This window comes from Manacus vitellinus, unplaced genomic scaffold (assembly GCF_001715985.3).
Source record: "Manacus vitellinus isolate BGI_N305 unplaced genomic scaffold, ASM171598v3 scaffold_1_pilon, whole genome shotgun sequence".
NCBI classification, from domain to species: Eukaryota; Metazoa; Chordata; class Aves; order Passeriformes; family Pipridae; genus Manacus; species Manacus vitellinus.
Window position 1 is genome coordinate 32,815,464 of NW_021939396.1, and position 24,219 is coordinate 32,839,682.

The following is a 24,219-nucleotide window of genomic DNA, read 5'->3' on the forward strand; positions in this document are numbered from 1 at the left end:
CATGATTTCTTTACACAGAAAGGGATTTAGGAAACAAGAGCTATGGCCCTTAGCTTTAGCCAACCCCATCACCTGGCAATAGATTGGTATGAATAAGATCATTCAGGTAACTTTTCCATTGCCTTAATGCATTCATGTTGCTGACAGCATTTTAAACCAAGGTGAAATTACAAATGAGATGCAGAAAATTGAACCAGCAATAAACCACGCTGCAGAGTCTTGCTTTACCACTTATTAAAATTAATTTAGCAACCTGAAACAAGTCAGAGAATGTGAAAAGTGTAGTAAAAATAGATTAAAATATAATATGGGCCATTTAAAAAATCTCACTTGTAATTTGGCTGCATAATGACAGCAGCAAATAACTTAGGTTTCAGGGTTTGTCTGTATGTATATTGAAGTGGAACAGTTATTTTCTTTTTGGTACCTTAACTAGCATGTTCCAAAATAGCAAGGATAAAAGATAGTACTTTATTCCTATACCTTCAGGTACCTTCTGGCATGATGCCTTCAGGTAATACTAGATGTGATTATATTAATTAGTATTAGATGTGGCTTACTGAATTGCAACTACAGGATTTCACTAGAGCAGTAATAGTGAAGAACCTGCTCTTTGGTGTGTACATCTCCTTCAGCTTTGAAATTCCTTTTAGTTCCTTCATTCTATATCACCAAACCCTTCAGGGGAGCACGTAGAAAGTTGAGCTTTGGCCAGATTTTGGGGAATGGTCTAGGGCAAATGGAGCATTGGTTCTTTTACAGACATTTAGTAAAAGCAGAACAGTCTCCCAGATCTTGAGAGCTTCATGTAGATTTCACATGTACATATGAATAATATAAGCAATAATTTTTCTAAACAGTTGTTGGTACGTGGGAAGAGGTGCCTGTTAGTTCACATTAGTTCACAGAATGCTTACATCTTGTCACTGAGCCTTTCGCTAGTGATCAACAGCTTAGGATAGGCATATAAAATAGCGGTGTCTTAACTCTTAAAGGAAAAAAAAACCAGGGGAAAAATACAGCTATTACCTAGGCAAATATGATACAAATTTGAAACTTTATTATTATATCTTTCATTGTGTTTTTAGTTGATGGCAGGAATGACTTTAGTATTCTTCTATATTGTTTAAGTCATGTACATAACCTAGAGTTAATGCAGTTTTTTCTGATAATCAACTCAAGTTCCAGAGTTAATGAGTAGGATGTTTGCTCCCTCTGTACGGGAGGATATGGATGTCTGTGCTTCCTCTACTAGCATGTTCTTTTTCCTTTCTTCAGTCCCACTCTTGCCATGGCCCACAGGAATCTGACTGGAAGCTGTAATGTTAACTGCGGATGTAAGATTCATGAGTACGAGCCTGTCTGTGGATCAGATGGAATAACGTATTTTAATCCTTGTCTAGCTGGCTGCATCAGTGGTGGAAACCACAGCACAGGGGTAAGTGCTTCACACCCGTGAGTAACGCCACGGGACTGGTGCAGATCAAAGACTGCTCAGTTTCTGGCTCAAGCATCTCTTCTCTAAGCTTCAGATACATTGCTCTACAGCTGACTTGTCCATCTCGAGTCTTTCCATGTTCTGAAAGGCTGGTAATGCTACTATTGCATGGTCCCACCCCTCTTCCATTCAGTTATGTACAAATTTGAGGCACAAGTTCATTTGTACCAAGTGAACCCCTCCAACTGAGAGAGTGCCACGGGGTGGAGAGGGCTGGTGTTTCCAGTACAGACCCCAAAATCCCTGAGGGCAGTGGCCTGCATTTCTGCTGTTCCTGCAGGACTTGGAGAGGGGACCTTGAGTAAGTGTCATCTAATTCAGCTCTCTCTGAATGTGGGTGGCCATGTCATACTGTCTTTCTTCAAGCTCAGTGTTACCTTTTAGAGCAGTTTGGGGATTTTTTTTGACTCCCTCTCTGAACTGAAGGAAGAACTTCACTCTTCAGGTTGTTGGAATTGTTTTAAACTTCTATTTAAATTTAGTTAGGGCCTGTTTAATGTTATTGGTGTTTGTGTCAGCCTCATCATTTTGCACAAGCAGCTCTTGAATGTGCACCAGTGTATTGATAGGTCTGGTGTTTGTCCAGCTGGGTGAAGACTGCCCACGTATTCTGCTCTTGTAAAGCAGTTTGACCACTCCCATGTCCTTTTTCTAAACCTCATCCAGGCTAAAGGAAGGGGCTGTCATCAAACTCAAATAACCAGAACTTAAAAGATGTTAATAATCCATTTTCTTTCTTTGAAATACATTTTCTGCTACAGCCCAGTATTTTAGTTATGCTGGACTGGAGAAGGACATCCTGATGGTAAAATCAAGCCATGAAAATTTGGCAGTTTTGAGGACTGGGCACAAGAAAACAGTTGAAAAGTAGAATCTGACTTAAATATCAACAGAGCATTGTGGTCATGCTAGTTTCATAAAAAAAAGGAACTCTTAAATTCTTCTGTTTCAGAACTGTCCTTTAAAAAAGGATAATTAAGAAAGACAAGAAGTAATGTAAACATTGATTTTCTCAGGGCTTGATTGTGCTTTCCAGAAAACTTACTTTATAAAGTATCAGTATCCTGATTTGCAGTCCTCAGCCAGCCTGTGAAGCAGGAGGATGTTAGGTCCACCACTGAGCTTTGTCAGATCTGAAAAAGCAGGTTCATATATAGATGTCACTGAGAACAGATTAGTTTCCTTTAAAGTTTTTTTTTTCTTTTTAGATTATTTTGCTGGTTTTTAGCAGAAAATTGCTTTGGCCCAATATGGAAAAGCCTGTGATGTGAACCTGTGGTTAACTTTCAGTGTCTGTATAAACCTACTTTGTGCTTTCCTGAATTAAGATATAGGTTTGATCTTTGCTGCATTTCACTTGATATCAAACTGGTGCCAAGTAATTTAGTAGGGAAATATTTTAGGAGTATGTGCTCTTCAGTACAGATTTTGAAACATACTATCTCCTCCTATGATTTAAGAAAAGATGCTTCATGGCCTGAAGTTTTAACTCAGCAGCTAATGGTGAATTCTTCATGTTCTGGATGATGAACATGAACAAAAACCAGAAGTACCATTTGTAGATGCACTGGGTGCCTAAATTTGTATTTGAGGGCATGAAAATTTACATTTAGAATATATTTAGTTGTATTTAATGGAAAACGTTCTGAAAAAAAGGATTCCAGTTGTCTCAAATTAGTCACCCATGTTTGTGAAACTTTTGATCTGTTTCAGTTACTTTGATACAAAATAGAGATAACATCAATACCTCATCTCATAACTGTTTTGAAGATAAATGATACTTTCTGAAAAAGCTAAGCTATAATAGTGAGTGGGATAGAAAAATGCATGTGAAATATGAGTCATTCTGTCTTTGTAGTGGAATTTGTTTAGTGTGAGGAAAAAAATACCTAGAGTCACATTTTGAAAATGGGAGGTAAAATCCTGGATAAATAGATATATTAAGATGTTCAGCTAAATCCCATGGGAAGAAATGTTAGGCTATATCATAGCATGGATGCATACAAAGGTATACACTAAAATTGACAAACAACTGTGATTTGAATATGTCCTGATATCCAAGTGCTTAAATTTGCAAATTTAAGAGGGTTTTGTAGCTTCTGTGCATGTGTGGTCTACTATTTGATGAATGCAAAAATTGACATAAAAAGCTCCTTCCTGTAACATCTTATAGGTCCTGAACTATTTCTTCTCTAACACTGGAATATTCTGATCTGCTGCACACCCTTTGCATTAGATTAGATGAAAACAGAAGTAGAATAAATGTGAAAGAAGACTATTTCTGATCTAGCTCTTCCTCACCTTGATCAAATCCCCTTTGCCTGTGAAATGCTACTTCTTTATTCAGTCTCTTAATTTCATTCTCTTTGTCCATTTAGGAATCCACCATATCCTTCAGTCTCATTGTTTGAGTCTCTGCTTTCCCCTTATTCTGTGTTTTTGCTGCTGTCCAGATCCACACCTACATCCAGATGGAAGGTCCTGGACTTTGAGCATGAAGTGCAGCTTGTTGCTCTTTGGCCAGATCTGGGTAGCTTTCCATTAAGATGGCAGAAGATGCTGCCTTAATATGAAAGTCAGCAGCCTGCCAAATTTCAGAATACAGCATTGTCAGTGCTGCCTAAAGAGTGTTTCCTCACAGTTTTTGTAGTACAGCAGAAACAATATTTTTCTCTAGCCTCCCTGTCAGAAGTGATTAAATTGTCTTGGCAGAATTTTCCAAAAATATTCCAGATTTTTTTTTTTTGAAACTCAGACTAAATAAAGCAATGGAAAGCAATCTCATCATGGAGAGTCCCGATCAGCTTTAAAATTAGTTGGAGAGGTAACTTCGCTTGTACTTGGTGTAATAGTGCTCAAGGCACAAGATTGAGAAATACTACGGGACTGTCATACCATGTCTCTGTGCAATGTCTTTCTTACGTGGGTTTTTTCATATGAAAATGTTCTTTTCTGCTCTCCCTAGGTAAGAAATTACACAGAATGTGCCTGTGTCCAGAGTCGCCAGGTGATCACTCCACCAACAGTGGGCCAGCGCAGTCAGCTCCGGCTGGTGATTGTCAAAACCTACCTGAATGAGAATGGCTACGCTGTTTCTGGGAAATGTGATCGAACCTGCAACACGCTCATCCCCTTCCTGATATTTCTCTTCATTGTTACCCTCATAACAGCATGTGCCCAGCCATCAGCAATTATAGTGACACTCAGGTGAGAACTCAGTGATGGTCTTGAAGTACTTTTGCTGTGCCCGCTGTCACCAGTGCCTGTCAAGCTCGTGTATCCTTAAAAAGTAGATAGAATAAGGCTGACAGGGATAGAGTGAAACTTGCTTGTATTTAGAATATGTAACATGATAACCCACTTTAGGAAATAAGAAGCAGCCAGTGAATTCCAGGTGTTATAAATTAAAAACAAGTAACACATCATGTAAGAAAATTATTACTCCTGAAAAATTTTCAGTTTTCTTAGAGCAATGGTCTGGATTCTCAAATGCAAATGAAAAAAGTTACTATTTAAAATTATCTTTTTCTCTCTCCTAAAATTGTTCATTCCTACCACATGCCTGTTATTGAGTCTTCCCTTTTTTTCCTTCACCAGAATTTTGAACTTCTACTGTAGTAGTGGTGTCATCACTGTGGTCGTTTAAGGATAAAGAGCAATACAGTCTTTGTAGGAAAAGGCAGTGGCATTTATTTTTCAGTTTGAAAAAAGGCATTTGGATTTTTGGATTGGCTTTTCCCATCTTTGCCATCTAGTTTAATAAACATAATCATTCCCTATAACATCTTAGTCCATTTAAAATACGGCACCTGTAAGTGAAGTTCTCCTGATTTTTAAAGACAAGCGAGCTGAGAAAACATAGTATGCTATACTGCTAAAGTAAATTTGTATTGTATAATATATGTTACTGCTGTTTAAAGAGAAGGAAAAAGAATTAGAGGAAAATTACTTACTAGAATTTACAAAGCACACCGATAAGCATTGGTTCTACTGGTAACAGAAGGACAAAGGGAATGGTTTGAAGATGTCTGTTTGGTTTGGGATCTGAAGCTGAAGATCTCAGAGTTCAGGAAGTAAGTTCCTTACAGACGGAGATGAGCTGGAAGATGACTAGAATAGAATAGAATAGAATAGAATAGAATAGAATAGAATACAATACAATAGAATACAATAGAATAGAATAGAATAGTTAGTTGGAAGGGACCTACAATGATCATCAGTTCCAACTGCCCTGTCATGGACAGGGACACCTTTCACTAGACCAGGTTGCTCAGAACCCAATACAAACTAGCCTTGAACACTTCCAGGGATGGGGCAGCCAGAGTTTCTCTGGGCAAACTGTTCCATCACCCTCACAGTCTAATCTAATCTAAACCTACTCTCTTTCAGTTTGAAGCCATTTCCCCTTGTCCTGTCACTACATGCTCTTGTAAATAGTCTCTCTAATCATCCAACTGCTGACACTCCAGGACTGAGCAGAAATGAAAACCCGTTAATAAGGGCATTGGCCAAATACTGACAGGCATTGGGCATCAACCACCTCTCTAGGAAGCCTCTTCCAGTGTTTCAGATGCTCTTCAGAAGCACATCCAAAATGATCCAGATGCAAATGGGCATGCTGTCCCTGGGACCAGGTTAGAGCTGATCTGAAGTAAATCCCTACAAAACCTGAAATGCTTGTGGTGTACATGTCAGGTCCTCATCACTAGCTGTTTAGCTGCATTAATTGCTAACATAGAGACACCTTTTGTCCTGTTTTTGTGTAAAATTTGTCTTCAAATTGAGCTTTTCTTTAAACCAGTCTTGGGCCTTTTCTTCCTGTGAGAATGGTCTTCCCAAGCCAGTGGGATTTTCTCCTGGTAGTGTTGTCTTTTAAGAGCTTCACTTGGATATTCCGAGACCGCTGATGTTCTGCTGCTGCTCACAAATAGTCCTCTATAAAATACTAATAATGGCAAATCTTTGTAACAGGTCGTGGAACCTTAGAAAATGTGAGGCAGGTCAGGACTTTGCTTTGCTATCCTTAGGCTCAGTTGTGAGCACAGCTGAGAAACTCTCTGGCAGACATCTTTGTCTCATCCCCCGCAAGGACAAGCAGTCTTTTGCTGTCCCTTTCTCAGCTCAAAGGGCTAAGGTTTATGCAGAAGCCTGCTGCTGACACATGGAGGGCACGTGCAATGTCACATTGTGGAATTTGTCTTTCAGTTTCTTTTCAAAAAGTCTACAAAATGGGTTCAAAGATCACTCTTAGGACAGTGAAGCCAGGCACTTGGGGGTGGGCATGTCAGACTTCCAGTTGCTCATGCAGCCTTACCTCAACTACTGTGTGCACAGCACCATTATAATTCAGAGACTTCTGACTTAATTCCTTCTGTCTCTGGGTTTTCCATCTATAAAGTAATGCTAATAAAAAATTGTTGTCATTGCATTGCAGTCACACAAAGGCAAACTGCAATCAGTGAGCATTAATATTGCAGTGAGCCTCACAATAGTGAGGTGCCTAAGGGAGATCTCCAGCAGGATTTTGTAGTGTTCAGTAAAAAAATGGTGGCCCACACACATGAACAGTCATATTGTGCTTAGTACATCAGTCCAAGGTTTGTGGTCCAAGTTGTATCTCCAATTTCTCAATTGCTTGACTTCAAACCTTGATTTTACAGCTGCACCTCTTTGACTGCAGACTTTTTGTTGTTTTTTGTCTTATGTTTTCAATGTCATTAGAAGCTGTCTATCTTAATTTCGGACCTTTAGGTTAAGAATTGAAAATATTTTTTAAATCAGTAGATAATTTGTGGTTTATTAAAATTGTAGTTGCACTGTGGAATCTTGTTACTTTGTATTTAGTCTTTTGTAAGCTAGACATTTTTCCTTTGAAACCAATTGAAAGAATCTTATATTACTTCTATCGAAAAGGAGCAGTGTTTAAGGAGACTGTTTAGATGTTTCTACTGATACTTTTCCTAAAGTAGCTCCAAAGTGCTTAAGCTATGCAGAGATCTGTTAAATTCAGAAACTGAGTCCAACTTTCAGAAATTTAGTTATCCATTAATTGTAATTTACATCAAAAAGATTAAGAAAAATAAATTAAGACATATGAAATAATAGAAAGCTATCACATAAAACCATAAACATTTTGGGTGGATTCTCTAAATTTCCTTAATGGGTTTGGATCAAATTCTTCAGGCCTTATGTAAAGAAAGGTTAAAAGGCATGATTGCAATTTTGATTAAACAGGTTCAGGAGGGGTTGGCAGTATTTTTTCCTAGCAAGAAGAGTTAACAATAGTAGAAGCTAAATAGAAGAAATTTAGACAAAAATTTGCCATAGCTCAGAAAAAACCCATGGGGTAGAGCCAGATCATACCATGATGACTATCTGTTGATGTTTCTATAGTGGAGTTTTCTTTTTGCCTGCTAGGTCTGTGGAAGATGGAGAGCGGCCCTTTGCACTAGGAATGCAGTTTGTTTTATTACGAACTCTTGGTAAGTATTACAGTAGCTCAGCATTTCCATAAAGGCTCACCATGTTCAGCTTAAATGTACTATAAAAATACTAAACTTCCATAAATTTGGAACTAATTACCTGATTACTGTATTAGGAACCTGAAATTGATAGTGTCTGAATACATCGTATCTGAAAATGCAGTTATTTCTCTTTTTTTTTTTTTGTTACTGACTTCCTAGAACAACATTTTTGTCCCAAAAAGATACATTTTTCCAGTTTCAAACTGTACGTAAAAATTAATAGTTACTAGAATTTTTTCTTGTTTAGAAACTGATTTTTGTTACTTTCAGCAATAACAGTAGTTTTTGTCATTTTTAAAATAAGGAGCATTCCTTACTTAATGTCTTAATTTCAAGTACTTCAAAGCAAAAAGAGATGCATGTTAAAAGTCTTTATTCAACAAAGCAGCTTCTTTTAAGCTCTTGAACTTCTAAAATCCTGCCTATTAAGAACACTACAGGTGTTCAGCTACTACAAAATATATGACTAGAGCAAGCAAGGACTATTCTAAGAGAACAGAAGGAGAAGCGCATATAGCTGCATCTGGAAGTTTTGTTTGAGGAAGGAATTTCAATCTTGTCTTAAAGGTGGTGTATTTCTGGAGAAAGCAGGAACATTCAGTGGACTGACTGCATTTTTAGCTGCTTTGGAAGTTAAGGTCTGTTTCTGAGGAAGATCTATTCAAAAGAAAATTGAAAATCTTAGTGGTCTCACCACTTCCATCCATCTTCAGTAAGAAAATAATTTTGTGGTCTTTGGTGCTTTTTCTCCTTAATCTAAAAGCAGCACCTTTCCCAGCTCACAGGCAGTGGAAGTTCAGCAAGTAATGCTACAGAGATAATGTATTTTACCCTCTCCCATGTTTTACTTCCTGAGAGCAAAACTGAATTTTCTTTGAGGCGCACTTAGTTTGGGTGCTATCTGGGGACAGCAGATTGAAGCTGTACCTGCATTGTTTTCTTTGTTTAAATTCTCTCCCATTTGTGGTAGGTTTCATGTGTATAAAGTAGTGTTGGTGCAAGGACTGGCTGACCAGTTTTCCATGTTTTACATTTCATGTAAGAACAACAGTGTAGAAATCTCAAAAATTTTCGACCTACACTGTTTGGCTAAGGCATATAGTTCCTTTAGAAGTTTTCCACAATGTACTAACACATATTATTTCTCTTGCTATTTTTATTTCAGCTTACATTCCCACTCCGATTTATTTTGGGGCTGTTATTGACACCACATGCATGCTTTGGCAACAGGATTGCGGCGTACAAGGATCTTGCTGGGAATACGATGTCACCTCCTTTCGTTTTGTCTACTTTGGGTTGGCAGCTGCTCTCAAGTTCGTGGGATTCCTTTTTATTTTCCTGGCCTGGTATTCCATTAAGTGTAAAGAAGAACAACAGCAGAGACAGAGATGGAGGGCTTCACTGGTGAACACTGTGAGTGAGATGGTTGGACAAGCTGGACCCCAACAAAACTATGCACGGACTAGATCCTGCCCTACCTTCAGTTCCCGAGGAGACACCAATGTGGCACAAGGAATGAACTGCTTAGAACAGACATACCCCGGCCCTTTTTCAGAAGCAATAAATTCCTCAAATGAAAATGTGTTGGAAGAAGTCACTGCTGAGATATAGACCCCTGGCTTGGTAATGTAATATTTAATTTTGTTGGTTGACTTAATTACGGCGCCTTGTAAAACACCTGTGCCTTCTATTTTTAATCTAAATGTAACGTGATAAAACCAACAAAGCTTGATGCAAACAACCATAATATGTTCCTGAGGGCTGGATACCTCAAACCAAACCAAGTTCTTATTCCTCCCCTCCCAACAATGGAGTTTTAAAAATGGTGTTTGTATTTCAGATGTGTCCATTAGATGTCCGTGCTCTGATCTAATATCATTGTAAAGATGAGGTGTTATGAACAGCAGAAGTCAGTGGAAGACTGACAAAAACTCATATTGTTGATGTCTAGACTCACAAGAATGCTTAAATGTATTGTCAACTTCATATCTGCAAATTGTATTTTTAAGAGAGTAGTTACTGTGAGTTCTGCTATGAAGCACAACTGAACTTATTTAAACTATGCAACTTATTTGGATAATTGTATGTGCAGCAAAATAAGTTTAAAGTTTGCTTTTAAAGACATTACTGCAACCGAATTTGAAAGGGGCTATTTTCAAACATAATCATTAAATTAAAAAATAACATAAGGTTTAAAGTACTGTTAATAACATGTCAAGCCATACAAGAATTATGCATCAGGTAATGTTTGCAAATGTTGAGTTGTAACATCTTTATCCTGTCAAAATGTGCATTAATTTTCATTTGATGGGATGTAGCCATTCTTCACAAAGTACACAGGCTAGGAAACTGTAATGCTTGAAGTAAAAAACTTCAGTATTAATTTATAGTAACATTAAGATGTAGGAATCATACACACATACCAGAGTGGATATGTGCATGTTTCTGTAATGTTATTTGGGTGGCCGTTACTAGCACCAAATCCATACTTTCCTGAAGAAAAAAACAACCCGTTGTAGCTTGATAGGAAGAGTTTGGCTGTCCTTCAGAATTCTGTGTATAATTCAGCTTCAGTGAAAAAGTCCTGAGGGGGAGCTAATGGCCTTGTCTCTTGTCTGGGTGGCAGTCTGGGACCTGACGGGTCCCTTGCAGCCAGCAGTGGCACACAGTTCAGGCTGGTGCTGTTTGCACTTGCTGCAGGAGCGAGTAGAGAAACCCTTCAAGAGAGCTGAGAGCACCACCCATCGTGGTGCTGGGTACGAGGCTCTCCCTCCTCTCCTGGCACCACTGGGGCACTGTGCACCCTGCCATCCAGGACAGCTGGGGAGGGGGTTCTGGCTCAGACCCTCTCATTTCTGCCACACTTCTGCTTCTGCAGCTGCCTGGTGCTGGGCAGGCTGGTTGCACAGGCCTGGAGGTCCTGGTTTTGTGGTTTGTCCCACATGTGGCTGCCTTTCCTTTTCTCAACTTCATTGAGAGCTTCTGGGAAGGCAAAGTTTAGCTCTCCTTTGGCCTTCCAGGAGAAGAGCTAAGAATAGAAATTATCAGCAAGTGTGGACTCACAAGAACTGCTGTGGCCTTTGGCTATTCCAAATTACTGTAGCGTGTTTTCTCCCTGAGAGACGCTGAGACTTTCTAATCAAATGTGCTTGGCATTTCATTTCTTGTTCTGAAGGCTTTGTAGTACCATGCTTATGATGTACTAATGATGTCTCAAAGGGCAGAGAATTATTTCAGGTGGACAATAGGAAGTCAAAGCTGTATTGTACCCTGTAGGGGAAGTCTTAGAAGTGTAGGAAATTAAAAGCAATCTTTACAGATGAATCGGTGATAGTCAGGTTTGGATTTTGCCATGTAGAGAGCTTGTGTGAAAATAAATAGAGCATAATTTCTACATATTTTTGAACAGAGTTATTCCTGATTTAAGTTTTCAATTTATAATATGTAAATTGATCAAACGTTGTATGGAACCAAGTCCTTGAAATTAAAGGCAGTACTCTCCTTGGCATCCACTGAGTTGTCCTGGGAAGAGTATGTTTCCCTTTCCACCTTTGCTGACTGCCTTTTGTCATCTCCTGGTTCTTCTTGAGCAGCACATAAGACTACCCACAGGGCTGCTTGCCCTGCTTGAAATGGTGGCTGCTTATTTCAGAATTTCTTAGTCCATTTATGTAGTTTGTAACAATTCTCACTCTTTCTGTAGGCAAACTCAGATTTTTCTACCCTGAATTACAACATAGAGGAATATTGTTTTGATAATTTCCTACTATTCTGTCCATATTAACAGGTGTTTGGGGTAAAGCCTGAAAATGTTTTTGTCTCTTATGCAGCCACCAGGTATGTGTCCTCAGTCAGCACATGCCACCTGAGATGTTGGCTTCTACACTTCTTATCCCGAGAAATAAATTTCCTTGGTTCAAAGGTGTTGGGTATAATTTTCTTTTTTTGCTATAGGAGATCAGAATAGATGATATAAATGTTTCCTTCTGCTCCAGTCTCAAATGCTTGTTGCACCAGGAATTTCCTGCCATGACAAAATTTGAGGCAAAGTAGTGGGAAGAAGTGTAATTGCAGCCCATCACCCATCCATTTTAATCACTTCCCCATTTTAATGATCGTAGGGTGAGATGAGGAGTGACAATCTTTTCAAATACCTCAGAAACAGAGCACTTAGGGAATTGTAAAAGACTAGAAATGAATCATTTATCCTGATCTTTTCTATTTCATGCCTCATGTGTGCGCTTCTGTTCCATGAATAACAAGAGAGAGCAGATTAGGATTGTCAGGAACTAATGGCATTGATGCCAAAGAATGAGAGAAGTGACACATCTGCAGCTGCTGCTTCTGAGTTTATTTCAAGGGAATTCAGAGCTTGTTGGGATGGAGACCACTGATTTTTTTAGGAAATCCTGACCCTTCAACGTCTAAAAAGATTCATATTTTGAAATGTCTGAGAAACTGGAATGTAGAAGGAAAGATGTTAACTTTGGAAATACTGAAAAAGCCTTTCAATAGTTTTTTACTTTTTCTTTGAAAATTATATGCAAAACAAAATTCTTTACTTCTCAAAAAAATTTGTTACTATTTTTGGACATAGATGATTTTGACAATTCGAATAAATTTCTACGAAATCACTTAATTAAATTGGCATCCTCTGAAAGAAAGAAAACCCAAACTGTGGCCAGTTTTAGATTCATTCCTGAAGGAGGGTTTATTTGTGAGTAAGCTATAACAGTCTAAACTAAACCAATAAAGGCATGTAGGGGAAACACATTAACTTCCTAGAGAAGTCAATTCCAACACTGTAATTGACTGAAATATGGACTGAGACCTGCTGAACAAACACTATTTTCTGAGGTTGTCATTGCTGAAGGAAGAAGAATTGCCAGAGAAGTTGAGTGCCTCCCTAGCAGTAGTCATGATCGACATGTGGTGCTAAACCAACTTCACAGTAACTAAAAAAGAACTTTGCCTGTCATCCAGTGAAGGGGCCCATGCTGTCTTCCTAGTGTGAAATCCTCTCACCATAAAATATAAAATTCCATTAATTTCCACCACCTTCCCTCTCTACCCCAAAATACATAAGGTTTGGTATCAGTGAGTACAAGAAAAGGTAAAGCAGGTGTCCTGTTCACCCACAGGCTGCTGTTGGTAGCAAACCCAAGTCACCTACCTGCACTTAACCAGCCAGTGGTAATATGGAGCAACTACTTTTGGTGATTTACTACAAGTCCACAAAGTGCCACCATGCCCTCACAGGAACAGACTAATTCCCTCTTACCCCACTTATTCATGATTTAGAGTGAAGAACATGAGAGGAGTAGTAGCCCAAATATATGGACTTGACTGAACAGGTAGTCGTCCCTGCATAGCCTCCCATTCATCCTTGTTTCCTCAAAAAGGAGAAAACTTCAGAATGGTAAATGTGTAACCATGGCCTTGGGTGCTCACGAGTGCAGCACCCTCCAGAGATGGTTCCTAGATCTTTGTGGGTCTGGAATAATCTGGAGAGTGGGACTCTCTGTGTTTCCCGTTTTAGGCAAAAGCGCTGTGGTTTTGGTTCCCCTTCTTCTCCATGAGCATACTGGATATAATAGGATATAATTTGGAACTGGTGACATTTTATATCCTTTCAGTACAGTGTGAGCAGCTGCAAGAAACGTTGAATATTATGGTGCAATTTATATTTATTTGGAAACTTTTAGTTCTTTGGACAGCCTATGTATCTTTAAAAGTATGTGTAGTAACATGCAGTTTCTCACAACTTGCTGTTATGTAAGCAGAGTAGGGGCACAGATCTCCTACTAGGTATTAGAAATGTAAGTTTGAAAGGCCCTAAACTAGTTACAAACACTTGAGTATACTGTTCAAAAATATGTTTGTTTGGGGTTTTTTAATATAGCTTATTAATTTGTAGTATTAACCGTTAATTCATTATGGCTCTGATCCAGCAGAACACTTTAATATGTATGTAAATTTATATACTTAAGTAATGCCCTTAAAAATGATGCATGTATGTAAGTATGGGACTGAGTCCCATCTGCATTAAAAAAGGAATTCCATTACCCAAAGAGTAATTTCCACGATGAGCTTTTTCCCCATGGATTTAGTGATAATTGTAACCAGAACAGCACACAGTAGCACTTGAGTACTCTCCTGTGGCATTCACGTGTGGCTACTTATATATCTGGCAATGAAGGAAAGTTTTCATTTTCAAGTAGAATTCAAATTAAAAATATTTTATGGACATGCTCTAAGATACATTCTAGTTCTTCCAGTCATTCACTTATTTTATGAATATCCGGCTGAAAACCTGTGTGTTACATGGGGAGATAGATTAAATAAGGGCATCTTTCTGACCTTAGAGCCAATGAAATTTCTCAAGTGATGCTGTAAGTTTGAATTGTGCCCTTTCACAGAATTTGGACCTAGAGGTTGAGGTGACAGATTTTCAATATCCCGCACAAATGGAGCAGAGCACTGCCTGCTCAGTGTAACTCCAGAGAGCACGTCTGGGAGAGGGTTCAACACCTGCTGTACTGTTCTTTTGGGGTTTTGCCCCAAAAGGCCTGAATAATTGCTGCCTTACTACACTTCCTGGGTGTGTAATACCACAGCTCTTCATGGTGTTCTATTGACATAAAACTGAAGATAAATAAATAGGTCCAAAGTGTCTTATTGCTATTTTGCAGCCAGATTCTCAGCCTCATCAGTCCAATGTTGAGGCTGAAAAACTGGGCCATACTTTCAGTTGGAATTTAACAAGTTGGAGCTTTAGCAAGTGCTTGCTTAGCTTTTATACTCTATTCACTGGTTGCTACTAATATTTTCAGAGATCAAATATAAAAAACTTCCTAAATAAGTTTATCCTTTTCTGTTTTCTCAATAATGTGTCTTTTATAATGGCATAGGAGATGCAATACTGCATTGCTTCAGTATCTGGGTTCCCCCAGCTGAATCCATCCAGCTGTGGTTGCTTTCCAAGGGCTTAAAATATCTGGTAACAGAGATTTACCTGGACTGCAATCTGAATCACAGTTGCTTTGGGCAGAGTGTTTGCCCCTTGTAGATTAAACCTGTATCAACACATTTCAGGTTCTTCACATACTGGACTTGATTTTATGGACACTTTTATGACTTTGAAGTGCTTAGAAGATGGGCAGTCAATATAATGGTGGTAGACTTGTTCTTTGGTAGAGAATTAGGGCTTTCTTTTTTTCTTTTACCATCTCGTTTTACAAATAGCAATTCAAAAAGGTTACATGTAAACATTGTCACAGAGTTACCCATATCCTGCAGCCATATCCATTACATTAAACTACAGTTAATGCCTGCAGTTTTTAGCAGTTGCCCCTCCAGTCCTTAAGGTACGCTTTTTCTTTTCTAATATTGCAGCCTTTTAAACACAGAAGTAGCTCTACAATTTCAAAGTAGCTCCAAAGTTTTCTTGACCTCAAGTGTTACAAAATAGATGCTTATTTGTCTGGGTTCCATTCTACTGTTCTAATTATTGCATTACCCATTGTGTGCACTATATTCTCTTAGTTTTTCAATCTCAAACCAGTTGTCTCAATGTTATTCTGTAACAATGTTTTGTTCGTTATATAGAATAGGTGAAAAGCTGTGGAATTCATGAAGGGCTACAAAAAGCATCCAAAACATTGTTCACCTTGAGAAAAGTAAAGACAGCTTGATAATCTTTAGACAAATGACTAAACAACACTGTGGTGCTAATAGGTACTGAAGTATTTTATGATGTATTCACTATGACTTAAATGACATGTTCAAGGCATGTCAGTGATGCAACTGCATGTGTTTTTGTTCTTAAAGTCTGGACTATTCCAGCAAAGACAGTGTTTGTAATTCCTGGTGGGCCAACTCCTACCTAGCTCTTCTGTGGGAGAGTAATTTCAGGAGGCAGTGTAGGATTTGGCCCAGCACTAATAGCTAAGGTAAAAGCTATACAGGCCACAGAAATCTATGTAGAATGTATTCATCCTGCTGTAGCATATTACTGTATTTAGTTGCTTTGCTTAAGCAAAGGCTAAATATAAATTCTATAGTAATGGCAAGAAACACTAGGCTAAATTCTGGCACCCCTTAACCAAACAATGTTAGTAAGGGTTTGAATTAAAATGAGGATTCAGATCTGAAATATGAATGTTCTTTCATGGAATACCAGAAAGGAGGGATAGAATAAGAGTAAATTCTATCTCTAGCAATGGGAAAAGGCCAAATCTGGTTGACTGTAAGGTGAGCTACAATTTAAAACAGATGGTTTGGGGCTTAAAATCTTGAACACAAAATTTTTTCCCTCCCATTTTGAATTACAATTATTTTGTGTTATTGTGCCTGGACTACTCATGCAGAACAGGTATCTGTATCCTAAATAGCACTAAGAGCACTAATAGCACTAATTACACTTATGGCTGACAAGCCAGAAATTTTACCTCTGTAACAAACTCTGTATTTGAAATTGTGGAGGGAAGTTTCAAAATAAAACAAACAAACAAGAAGTACAAAATGATCCAGAGCTGAGTTTCAATAAAAAAAAGAAGAAAATAATTTTGTGTCAGTGAGATCCATGGTTAAGTGAAGGCTTTCCTCAAAAGAAGACCTTTCCTTTTCCCCAGTTGAGCACATGGGAGTTTTGCCCTTGGCTGCAGTGCATACCTCTACCAAATGACTTATGCAGAAGAGCAACAGTCTGGGTGGTATCTTAAGAGCATGGAGTGGGCACACTGCCTGTAACTGGTTAGTTTTTAAAAAACTCATTATTAAGCAAATGTGTAGAGTATTAGGGAAATTTGTAGGGTATGTCTGACCGTATGAGTGTGTGTGTGCTGTGCTGTGGTAAAAAGAGAATAATTGGTTTATGCTGGTTTTTTTGCATACTTTAAGCTTCTGTATGGTTTGGGGTTTTTTTTAATTGATATTTATTTCTCAGCAGAGCTTAGAATAATTTTGTAGCTGTATAACCCATGACTTAATGAAATCTACTGTCAGCATCTGTTGTAAACATGTGTTTACAAAACAAACTCTTGAATACTTGATACTTGGAAATAAAAAATAGCATATCATGTGTGTTTTATTTCAAACAAAAAAAAAAGAAGGCAAGAAAAAAATGTACATGGGTAACTGTGTAATCACTGTGGATGAAGTGATGAAGTATTTGGTACATTGTCAGACAAAAAATCTTTCCACTGAATTCAATGACCACCAAGTCACAACTAAGCATTGATTGCGCTGAATTAAATTGTAAAATTCCACCATTTTGTCTAGCCATAAATTTGATTGACATTAGTTATATGCTAAGAAATACAAATTTGAAATAGATATTGACAGTTGGAAAAAATACATAGAGTGCAAGACTATGTGCATCTATGCTGCTCGATAAGAGGGCCGGGGTATAAACCCAAGGATTGGACTCCTAATGTCCACTCTGCTGACTGCTGAGTTCACTCCTTGGCTCTGATTTGGGCCACACCAACAAAGTGCCTCTATGTGTTTTGTGGGGACTGGCTGTAGTGCAGGGAGCTCCCACTCATGGGAGCTGAGCCAGTTTTGGTTTCCCCCCACCTCTGCAGCCACCCAACACTGCAGGCTGTGTGTCAGTGACCCCCATGTCCCTGTGCTGCACCTCAGGGACAGCAGCACACTGTGCAATCGGAGCTGTAGGAGCTCTGCTCCCACCCTGTAGGACCTCTAGGAGTTGCAACACAGGCCTTGTATTACTGCAAACATTTAAAAATGAAAACAAATGGAAATTATATTTTGTGTCCACAGGAACATCAGCACAGAGCCAAGGGGAGACCCAGGGCTAAGAGCTACATGTTGTTGATGGGGCCAGCCTGGCCTAGCAGTGTGGATGTGATCTTGCTCGTACAATTTGGCTTCAGAGCTAGGTTTTCTATTCTCTGGATTTACTTTAATTTAAAAGTATAGGTGTATCCATGGTTAGCAATTCTGTCCCAAGGTGACCTGGTCTTTCAAGATCAAAAGAACTGCAAGTTGAAGTTAAATGTATTTTTCTAGACATATTTCATTATTGAATCTTTATACTTACAGTTTTTTGACCTGTAGTAGGTTTCACAGCTGGGTGAGCTGGGGCTTGTTTCTATGAAACTTCTTCACTGTTCAGTGTACTGTGAATACTATGAGCTACCACACCCCAGCAATGACCAAACAATGAGAAAAAGTTTGCTGCAACGGAGCAGCTGAATTTGCATTGATTCAGGATATGGCTTGTCTTTCTGAGGTATCTAAATCCATTTGCTTTCAGACCACAGTCACAAACTGTGGTGATGTGCCCAGCACCTACCAGATTCAAGCCCTCAGCCAACCCTGCAGCTTCAGCTGTTGTGCTTAGTCAGGAAGAAGCTACTGTTTCATTGACAGCACAGAAATCTATAGGGTTCAGATCCTCTGTGATGTTCATGTTCAAAGTATGACTTGCACATTTTCATTTCCAATATATCTAACCACACAAAAAAGCACCTTGCAGATCCCCCTGGATGTCACTAGTGTCCCAGACCAGAACTGTTAAACCAAGGAGTGTGCTGTGGATGAAGTTAGTAGATTTGTAGCACATCACGGTACCGTTGCTGTTTGAAAACCGATTAGATAACCCACTTGGCAGCGGCTGGAAGCACAGCGGTGGGTGCAGGGCTCAAGGAGAGGCGCTTGTTGTGTGGCTCTGCACTGACACCTGCTGCCCGAAAGGCTGTAAAGTAACCCTAGGCAGCCCCCAGGTAGCTCAGGCTGTGACTGTGTCCCCTCAGGGGACAGAAACACATCTGTTTCCGAAATGACTCTTTGGCTTGTACCCCATTTACTACATATCAGGTTTCACTGCAAAATGGGGTCAGAGCACGTAAACAGGACTGTTTTTTGCTGAAAGTAAAGGATGTTTTGTGACAGCATCACACCTACCAGACACCAGCCATCCACAGGTGCTCAGGCCTCAAGTCTAGGCCTGGGTAGATCCTCCCTGAACAGGGCTGTTGCAGTTCTTGCCTTCTCAACCTTGACTGTTTTACACACAGATACTCCCACTGTGCTTGCATGACTTCCACTATAGATAGCTGCAGGCATCTAAAGGGATTTTAGTGGGGAGAGTGGGGGTGGTCTATGCTCAGACCTGAACTCTGAAAAAATCTTCACTAACTGTCACAAAAACCTAGAGGTGGCTGAACTCCAGAACAATGTTCTGATTCAAATGTTTTTTTGCTTTTGTTTTTTTTTCCTCAACTGTTAGAGTGCGTTAACACCTCAGGAACAACAGGATTTGCTTGGCAACAACAGCTCTTAAGTTATGTCCCTGCCCGTGGTGGGAGGCTGGAATTAGATGATTTTTAAGGCCCCTTCCGACCCAAACCATTCTGTAATTCTTTGTCCGTAGTTCTGGAAAAGAAGCACTATACATCTTTGCTTTTCTTCAGGGTTCAGTTGCTAGGTCTCAGAAAGTGTCTCACGCTGTCCAAGGGTGTGAGGACAATACTGGCCGCCCTATTTTAAATTCTAGGAGAAACTTTTCACATAACATTGGTACCTCCCAAAGATGTGTAAGCCTTAAAGTTCTTCAGCTCCAGGCGCTCTTCAGAAAGTAATGAACAGAATAGACACACCTGCCACTGCTCTGCAGATCAGAAAAAGCCAAGAACGTCCTCCTCTCAACCCTTCCCTTGCCTTGAGTGCTTGCTGATGAAGTCAGATTTAGGCACTTGTTTTGTTCCTGAGCCTGCAACTGCCTAATGCCTGTAAAAGCTTCCTGACAGTGACACCATGTGCTGCTCACGGACTCAACGCTTCAGCTACAGGACAAGAAGTACTGTACAGAAAGAAATGCAAAAGATATTCAGAAAGCAACACACTGCTTAGGATGCATACTTAGGGATACGACAGATTTTGCCCTCTTTAACTTGGCCTAGTTTTATATTTGATGCATGTTTCCAAGAGAGCAAGGATCAGAATTCATTGCTCTCTGTACCTCTTGGCTACAGAATGAGTGTTTTATACTTTCCTCCACACTCCTGTAAGAGAGCTGTAAAAAAGGCTCCCACCTAGTTTAGAAGATAGGGCACTGTCTAAGCTTCTGATAGTTTAGAAGTCTGAGCACTGTCCTAGAAGTTTCCATTTCCTAAGTGAGTACTTCAAGCTCTCAGGTAAGAAGGAAGGACAAGTGAATGGGTGGACCACACTATTGCGCCATGCCCTTCTTTATCTCTACCTAAGCATTAAGAGAGAAGAAAGCATCTTGCTTGGTTCTTTCAAAGAAGAGCTCTCCCAAAGAATGTAGGGCACATTGTTGGTGCTGGATAATTCCCTGCAAAAGACAGGAAAGGTAGTTATATGGGACCTTGCTTCAATTTGCCTTTGTCCTTCAAGTCTTCCCAAACTCACTGGCTCAGCCTACTCTGCACCCTGTTTTGAAATACATCCTGTACTTCCCAGTGTGCTTTCCAGGGCAGACATCTCTCAGGGTCTATCTGGCACTGCAATGACTGCTTTTTGAACACTTAGGTTCACCCTCTTTCCTGATTCCCACAAATTTCATCTGTCACTTCACACTGGCCGGAGCATCAGTGTCCAAGGACTATGTAAAAGAAAGAAGAGTTCAAGAAGCACAGATTCAGAGGCTGAGTTTGGGTATGAAGCTAATCTTATTCACAGCCTGTCGAACAAACACAGAGTGCAAGTAAGAGGGAGTGAGGGAGTTAACTTTGAAACCTAAATTCTTTTTTGTGATGACTCTTGTACAACGAGACACTCCTCCTGGCTAAAGATCTGTGGTCCACTCTTGCTAAGCCCTGTGTGTCCTGTCTACTGTGCTTTGCTGTCACAGGGAGAACTCTGCAGGGAGGAGAGAGAGCAGCAAAGCAGGACATGGCTTTATGTAATGTTGCCTGACTTCTGGGAACTGCTGGTTGTGCAGCTCGGTGCATTGACTTCCAGGAAGAAAGGATCAGATGAGTTTGGAATTAAAAAACATAAAGTCACAGCATGTCTTAAACAAAGAAATATATATTATTCACATCTCCAGGAATAATTTATAGCTAACAGAATGTTGTGTGTTATTTTGTTACCCGTTGCTTTAAATGTGGATTCTTAAAACTCGAACTGTTAACATACTTTTAAAATAAAACTTATTTAGGAGGAAAATTGGATCATCTGGACTTCTCTGAAGCAGGTAAAGTAAAACACTTTTTATTTCAAGAAATATTGCTTCTAGACTTTCCCGAAGCCAGAATTGTACTATAAAAGTATCACAGAAATATTATACAAGATTTAAAAACACAGTTTATATCCTAGTAACTTAAAACCTATGTACAAATAGCATCATTCATGACCATAAATATGTTTTTCTATCAATCAGCCCATGACACATACATCAGATAAAGAACTAGTAATTTTAACATATTTACAGAGTCCATCAAAAAGACTGCTTCTTAAAATTATTAATGCTACTAAAAGAATCTCCTTTTTAAAAAGTTTCAACTTAAAATACAATGTAATGAATGTAAGTTTAACCTGCAGTGCTTGCAATAGCCAAAAAATACTCACTACACTAAATAACATGTAAGAGATAGGAAACACCCGTGAGTTGGACACTATGGAATTACATCTTTTGAGGTAATTCTCTGTTGTTGTTGTGCTAATTATTTAGAAATTTATAAAAAAGCAAGGGAAAATATTAAGTTTTGAGTAATACAGATTTTCAAAGTCATTTTGGTATTATACTTCGTAAAATTTAATGTTTGGTAAAGTTCAAGAAAAAAATTTAGAATACAACAAAAATTATCTAAGCTACTATTTTTTAACCTCGTGTGCCTTTTGTTTCTAAAATAATGGAAATCTAACATGATTTTATCATTCCCTTTTATGCCTGTTCAAAGCAAAGAAAGAATTTAAGACTCAAAATGATAATGCTTTCAAGATATTGTTCAGAATAATAAAAATCAGGTGGGGTGATAAAAGCATTTATCTATTGATGTAACCCTTTTTACCAGTATCAGCAAAAAAAAAAGTCAAAAAAATTAATGGAATTTTAATACTGACAGTATCAACATATAGGGAAACAATCCAATTTAAACAAATCCTTCTACAGTTAACAATCATTAGCCATACCTTTCTGAGAGTAAATTTAATTAAAGTAACAAAAACATGCAATATTTTTGCTAAAATAATACTCAAAGAGTCTGTTTCCTCAATCCATTCTGTATACCTCTTTCCTGTCAATCTATTTATTGGTTTCACAATTTCATGAAACAACGAGCAAACTAAGAACCTGTAAGGTATTAGATTCATAAATGGTATGGCATACAGATTTTAAAAGTGCATTTTACTTGAAAGTGTGACAGTAAGAATTGCCAGTGATTAAAATAATTGATGAGAAAGACATTGTGCAGGCATATTGGGTGAAATGAAACACTCATTCATGGTGGGATCATTTGGAAATAGAGAAAGTAACTGGACATCCTCTTCAAAGAAATAATTTTTAGCTTTCCCATTTCCAAGTTAACACTGTTTCTTTTAATGAAAAACTGGAAATCTTCCTTCCCAGTGGGGAGAATTACAGTGAAAGCATGTGCATGTAAATAAAAGAAAATGCACACAGACAAATACTGAACTGGGCTCAATTTAGCTGCAAAATGTATCTACAATAAACATGGAATGTCAGTTGCCATGATTACTTTTATTAGTTTGCTAATAAGAAAAAGGAGAACTTATTTAATGGTTTACAACTGGATCTAATCCAAGGAGAGTGGAGCTGAGGCACTGCCTTCTACATTTAGGATTTGTGAACTTTCTTCTGCAAGACTCTGTTCTGTTTTTTTTAAGAAAGTTCCTGCTTTCTGGGTACTGATAGGTGAATCCCTAATGGATATGTTTACAGCCTGATGAACGAGGGGTTCATCAGACCTCATGGGAAGATACATTTGATCCTCAAATATATCTTCCATAGTGTCACTATCCTGATGAGCGTCTTTTTGAGGAATGCTGATGGGCTGTAGCATAAAGGTGTGACGGGACTCCAACTCTATCAAACCATTTCCACTGAAATCCATATCAAAACGGTCCGATTCTTTATCCTCCATCCATTTTTCAGCTTGATGACTATTTTTCCAGTGTGCGTCAGTCAAACTACTTTTCTCAGGAATATCATTGTTTAATTCAAGTTTCCTCTCCTGACTTAAAATCACTGTGCTCAAAGCAAGGGCTGCAAAGTCCGTTGGCACAATCAGCTGCAACTCTTCTGCAGTCAGGCCGCTCGATTCTTCAGCAGAAGTCATTTCCACTAAGGTAAAAGGCGTGGATGATTCGTCCCCATTCCCGTTGCTTCGAGCAGTATTATCCTTGTCTGTTTGATTTTGCTGGTAGTAACTGTTCAGCAGTGCAAACATTCTATCTACATCCTTCAAGTAATTAGTCCAGTCAGCCAGACTAAGTCTAAAGTTGTATCTGTATTCATATACACTTTCATTCACACTGTACAAGTCTTCCAGTCCTTGCCAGTCAATGTCGCCAGTGAAACTGGGCAGGTTAGCCTTCCCATCCATCCCATAACTGTCCTCTGTTGAAAGAAAGAATAAAGCCTAGTGGTGAACACTATTAAAAGTGCAAGCAAAGCTTCCATATGTGCTTCTACTCCAATTTGCTTGAAAGCACCACTGTTCATAAAGCAGGTAGCTCAAAATGTAAGACACTCCACCTCTTCTGTCATCACATGAATGGTTCTGGCCTTGGATACATTCACAGCTCTTGCTAAACACACAGCAACAACGCCCCTGTCTTCTGCTACATTCTTGGGCTGAGTAAAAAAGAATAAAATCTGGTCTAGTGGGGCTTTGTGATGGCATTCAGAGGTAATTCTTTCCTCTGATATTTCAAGGTAGGAAAGGTGTTTCAATAGACAAATTCACCTCTCCTGAACACTGCAGCAAAATATGCAATAACCAAACAATGGTTAAGTATAAAAGATGGGATGAACTCTGAAAGCCACTGGTGACCTGAACTTCAATGCCCACGTGAATTTGGTTTCTAGGTAGCTTAAGAAATAAGATCTACAAACTAATCAGACACAATTTATTTAATAAATGATAGCAAAAGGTGATTTTTATCTATTTTGTAAACATTGATTTTCATTTATATGGAGCAATTAGGGGAAATAAGAGCTGTAAAAAATTGGTGTGAATT

General features: G+C 38.8%; 2 protein-coding genes across 2 annotated transcripts in view; one reads left to right on the forward strand and one right to left on the reverse strand.

Moving 5' to 3' along the window:
• Positions 1–17,102, forward strand: part of SLCO5A1 (solute carrier organic anion transporter family member 5A1) — a 76,335-nt gene extending 59,233 nt beyond the window's left edge. The window contains 4 exon segments of the mRNA XM_029959368.1: positions 1,279–1,438; positions 4,464–4,705; positions 7,916–7,980; positions 9,188–17,102. Of these exon segments, the coding sequence (XP_029815228.1) occupies positions 1,279–1,438; positions 4,464–4,705; positions 7,916–7,980; positions 9,188–9,633 (913 nt within the window). The 3' untranslated portion in view covers positions 9,634–17,102.
• Positions 17,103–21,100: 3,998 nt separating this feature from the next.
• Positions 21,101–24,219, reverse strand: part of SULF1 (sulfatase 1) — a 120,333-nt gene continuing 117,214 nt past the window's right edge. The window contains exon 21 of the mRNA XM_029959355.1: positions 21,101–23,596. Coding sequence (XP_029815215.1) covers positions 23,566–23,596 — 31 coding nt within the window. The 3' untranslated portion in view covers positions 21,101–23,565. The remainder of the gene's footprint in view (positions 23,597–24,219) is intronic.